Source organism: Microtus ochrogaster, chromosome 7 (assembly GCF_000317375.1).
Source record: "Microtus ochrogaster isolate Prairie Vole_2 chromosome 7, MicOch1.0, whole genome shotgun sequence".
Lineage (NCBI taxonomy): Eukaryota > Metazoa > Chordata > Mammalia > Rodentia > Cricetidae > Microtus > Microtus ochrogaster.
The window spans coordinates 35,667,555-35,672,879 of record NC_022014.1 but is presented as its reverse complement, the minus strand read 5'-3'; the positions used below and the strand labels follow the sequence as shown (position 1 = coordinate 35,672,879).

The 5,325-nt window shown below is 48.9% G+C and overlaps 1 protein-coding gene across 1 annotated transcript in view; it reads left to right on the top strand.

Annotated features, from left to right (window-relative positions):
- The first annotated feature begins 1,880 nt into the window (after window positions 1–1,880).
- The window catches only part of Cdrt4 (CMT1A duplicated region transcript 4), a 32,883-nt gene continuing 29,438 nt past the window's right edge, over window positions 1,881–5,325 (top strand). The window contains exon 1 of the mRNA XM_005349876.2: window positions 1,881–2,063. Within this exon, the coding sequence (XP_005349933.1) occupies window positions 2,039–2,063 (25 nt within the window). The 5' untranslated portion in view covers window positions 1,881–2,038. The remainder of the gene's footprint in view (window positions 2,064–5,325) is intronic.

Here is a 5,325-nt window from a genome sequence, read left to right as displayed (position 1 = left end):
AACAAAAAAAAACCTTGGGGTTTTCCTGGGTTTTAATGTGGGGTAAGTTCACGAAAAGAGCTACGAAAGTGGTTCCTGACATGGAATAGTTTATAGACAGCTCTAGAACCTCTGGACACCTAATTCCTTCTGCCTGGAGTGAAGGGGAAAGGCCACAGTCAGTACCTACCTAGTGTTGAGGCCAGTTCACACCTACTCGGCTTGACCCTTCTTGCAACTGATGGAAACATCTGGTGACGCCACACACACTGCATCTGACTTGTGAGGAATGTGCTGCCCACAGAGGAAGGAAAAATGCATCTCCCTGGAGCCAGCCGTCAAAGGCCAGGCAAGCCCGTGGGAGGCAAACAACTCAGGCTATCGATTTCTTTTCTTGGTTTGGAGCCTTGCCAGGGATAATATAGACACACACCAGATGAGCATCACGGTCCCCTAAAGCCCTATGTGCACAGGCAGGCGTTTCTCGGAGTGGCTCTATCCAGTGGTTTGTCTGCCTCTAGGCCTTGGGCCATTTTACACGATCTGCATCTGTACAGACATCTGGAACCAGATACAAGCAGCTGTGTCCCCTCACTCTCGAGGGAGCTTTTGGATTGTGATTGTTGAAGTTTGTGGGAACCCTAGGATAGTTAACTGCCCATCCTTTGCACTTCTACCTCGATCTCTGCCAGATCTTTGAACACAAGAATGCCCAATGACTCCCCAGGCTTGCTGGCTCAACACAAACTCCACATCTTTGTCTTGATGTAAGCGTTTTCCATATCCTAACATCTAAGCCTTTCTGCACCCCCCACACCAACCTTTCCACCTTATCTTTCCCTTGTGGGAGCATATAACCACAGAAAGGAGCTTGTTAGAAACACTGAGTGAATGGAAACACAAACAAAAACAGGCAGTGGCAGCACACACCTTTAATCCCAACACTTAAGAGGCTGAGGCAGGTGGATCTCTGTGAGTTCAAGGCCAGCCTGGTCTACAAAGCAAGTTCTAGGACAGCCAGAGCTACACAGTGAAAGCCTATATCAACCCCCCCCAACCCCCAGAAAAAAACCCCAAGAAATATTGAGTGAAAACACATGGGACTGGGACGTGATGATCCACAAAAAAGAGACAGTGGCTCCATGGTGTAACTGACCCAGGAGCTGCGAAATGGGAAGGCCCTGAGTAGGGACTGGGATCTAGGGAGGTGAGAGCCGAGACAAAAAGGCAGAACAATGATAGGTTTACATGAGCTTTCTGTTGGAGAAGCTGGCACTGGAAAATGCTGACGATTCCGAGGAAGGCCAGATACTTGCTTTAATGATGGCTCAAGTGTTTGTCTGAGGCTTAGAAGGGAAGCTTCATATTCCTTCTGGACAAGCAGAGGATAGGCCTACGAGCAGTGGGAAGGAATGAAGAATGATTCCAGCGAGAAACACTTAGCAGAATTATAGCTAGGCTTAGAGGAATAACTGCTGAGCATTCTGGTCTGTCTCTTAAGCGCTGTCCAAAGCGGTTGGAGAAAGAAATTCTAAGTTTCTCCCAAAGTACCTTGTTAATGGGGCCAACTCTTTGCTTCCACCCCAGGGCTGTGAGTCAGCCATATGCACCTGGTGATCCTGGCACAAAGGAAGTGGACTCCTGAATGCACTTGTTTTAGAACTGGTCGGTTCTGGCTCAGAGTATCTGCTTGTTGGAAGTGAGATAAAGACAGCGTCTTCCTCATTCCCTGAGTCTGGACATCCTAAATGAGGTCATTTACACAGAGTGACTGGCCTCAGGCTTTCTGTCTAGGGCAGAGATGGCTACCCTAACAACAGCCTTTAATGACCACCTGCAGCCAGCAGGATCCCCGAGGAAAGGCAGAAGGTGCTGATGTCACAATGCCTCTAACTCACTTTGGATGCCTGACTACTGGACCACCTCAGGGTAGCAGCAAGACCATGGCTGACTGAAACAGACGAAGGACAACAGGGGACCTGGGATCCAGAGTTCAGGGGACTGCAGGAGACAAAGAATAATCCCTGGGCCAAGAAGCAGCCAAGCGATCCAGACAAAGATGTGGAACTCCAGAAACCTCTCGGGTACCACTGACTGGGCCCTCCTCCCAAGCCAGACCCTTGTGTTGACACAGAGTCAAAGGCACATATCCAAATTCTAGGGGTCGTGCCCTTTGCAGGACGATTCTTCCACTTGGTAAAAGGAGTTCAAGTTTTCAGCTTTCCTTGCCCTTCTCCAGTTCACAATCCCCATCACCTGTGACAGCTGGGACTCCATCCAACACACACATGCTGATGTTTAAAGTCTGTACCTGTTCTCAGAATTCTGACTGTTGCAGGGCCTGACACTGGAAGTTTATAAGAATGGTCAGGTGACAGCCAGATGTGGTGGTCCATGCCTTTAGCCCCGGCCCTTGGAGGCAGAGCAGCAGATCTCTTGGTGTGAAGCCAGTCAGAGCTACACAGCAGACCTACCTAGTTTCAAAAACAAAATGTTCAAGTGATTGTCCTGTACAATGAGGGTCAACAACTGCATGTAAACAAACCAAAACACACAAAAACATGTGTGTATGTGTATGGCCCACGGAGAGATGGAGGTGGGGGCTTCTATCATTTAAAAAATGTTTTATTTTTCTACCCATTTTAAAGTTTTTGGCTAGAATACAAAGAGATGGGTTTGTAATGGTACTTTCACACACACACACACACACACACACACACACACACACACACACATCTGTCTCTATATCTGTACATTTACACTGATATCTCATTAGACATTGTTACTCGGAGGAGCCTATACTCTGGTGTCCACACAGATACATGACTAAGACTTGACAAAATGTAGAACCAAAAAGAAATGTCCTACCAGGCCTGGTTTATGTCTTTATTACTCAGTATCTGTCAGGCTAGACATGATGGTGAACATTTGTAACCCTAACACCCAGGAGGCTGAGACAGGAGGACTGTCATGAATTTGAGACCAGCCTTGGCAATACGGTGAGTTCAAGGCCAGCCAGAGTTATGTAGCTAGAGTTTGAGGCCTCCATAGTGGAGGAATACTAACTTCTTATTCCCTGCAAAGATAATCTGTAGGAAAAACTAAGAGCTAGTCACACATCCAAGAGACTTTCTTCAAAGGAATAATTAATACTCAAGTTAATTATTTAGGAAGAATGCAGAGCAAGGATTAAAAAGCAACAGTAAATAAAATAGAAAAAAGTACGGGGAAACCATTTATCTACAAGGCACCTTAATTTGTAGACTGGGATAGGGAAAGACAAGGGAGAAAAGACTCCCATTTGTGCAGATAAGGAGACCTGGGCTTGGGCTAGATGAAGGCAGGGCCTTGCACCCTACCTCAGGGCAGTGTTTAAGGGGTCCAGAGCCCCCCAGAGCCTCCTTTTCAGACCGACAGCTTCTGTTTGTGTGCACTTGAGCTGTGCTGAGTTAGCGTGAGAAGACTGGGAAGCAGAGCTGGCCCAGAGCCCAGGAAGTCAGAGCTCTGAGTTCAAATTCAGATTCTGCAGCTTGTCTGGGAGAGGCCTGGGGTGGAAAAGCCCTACAGCCTCCCCTCTTTCTTCCTGTCTGGAGATGCAGTGCCAGCGGCACAGCATCCAAGTACTGAGACCATTGGGGAGTGCTGAGCCTCCTGTCCTGGGACACAGGTCTGTGGGCCCTATGAGACCCGCCCCTTCCCAAAGGCTGTGATTCTGAGGTTTTTCTTTCCTCCTGCTCTGCCAGCATCTGGGGTTGTGGCCTTAGTGGATGGCCCTGGGCTTCCTGCCTCTTCTGGAAAATGGGATAGTATATGTGTATATGTCACTGTGTGTCTTCCAGGGTGTGGATGCACACGGGAGTTCTCTGCCTGTCTGCATGTGTGCATTGTGTGGTGTGTGTTGGGGGGTCTGCACATATTTCTGTTCTGTATCTGTGTGTGTGTTGAACATTTTTACGTGTGCGTCCGTGTTCGCGCGTTGATGTGTATGCTGGTAGGCCTTCTTGCGTGTGCCCATCTGCACGTTTTCAAAACAGTTCTGAAGGTTGCACGCTAGGAAGGTGCTCTCCCACAGAGCAGAATCCTCAGCTCTCCTTTACCTCCTGTTTTCCACAGTCTCACTAGGTTGGGAAAGCATCCTCAAACTCGCTGTAGTTCCCCCAGGCCTTGAACTTGCAGTTCTCTTACCCCATCCTCTAGAGTAGTTGAGATCCCAGACCTCTTCCTGGGATGGGAGGTCGGCTTCCTTTTATACTTGCCGGGGCCCTCAATTACGTGCTATCAGTAGTGGCCTGTTGTCAGCCGGGCCCCAAGGATGGACAACTGGCATGGAAGCTGGAGGATTGTGGGAAAGCTGGCGGAGAGTATAGCCTCCTACTAGTGGGTTTGGGACAAAATGGAAGGAAGGCTTGGAGTCAAGAGAACGTTTTTAGAGTTGAGACTTGAGGATGTCCGAGTGGAGAGAAAGGGCATAGTGGGGAGGACCAAAATGTTTCTGAGAAAACGGGCGAAGGGGATCTGGTAGAAGGTGAGGATCCTGAGTCAAGAGTGCAGGGAAAGGACACAGAAAATGATGCTGGTAGCTCCTCCTCTGCCCAGGACCTGGTCTTCAACCATAGTTGACTAATACCATAAGCTATACGACTGCCACTCGGGATAACTCCTGTTCTCCCAACAGCACAGGAAAGGGCAGACACTGCTTAGAAAAGCAAGCAGTGCTTCAGGAGGCTGATAGCCTAGAGCACAGATGTTCATTAACTTTTGGGTACCAAGAACCAAGCTTAGGCCAGGAGGCAGCCTCCACCTTTGAAAGACTCAAGAGCTATTTGTGACGCAGGGGATTAACTCTTAGACCTGTATGTAGGCTCATCTGGCCTGGGACCTTCGCTGCACCCCACCCCACTCCATCTCTACTTTATCCCCATCCCCAAGCTCACTGGTATGTAACTAGAGAAAAAATAAGGCCAGAGAGGACAGTTCCTTGCCTTGAGGCCACACAACTGATAAATGCTAGAATTTGGACTTGAACCCCTCACCATCTAACACCAATATCCCAACAAGGAGCTTCTATGTATGTCCTGTTTGGACAGCCTGGCTCTGACCTCTGACTTTTGCATGTTTAACCTTGAAATATGGCGTGGCCTGTGTTCCTCCGACTCTCTCACCTGTGCCTTAGTTGATCAAAGCCAGCCAACCTTGCAACTCATCCTAGACTTTCCTCTGCTACCTCCCCCAGCTGGACACCAGTCTTTCTTTCTCTGTGGCTTTTGGAGCCTGTCCTGGAACTAGCTCTGTAGACCAGGCTGGTCTCGAACTCACAGAGATCCGCCTGCCTCTGCCTCCCGAGTG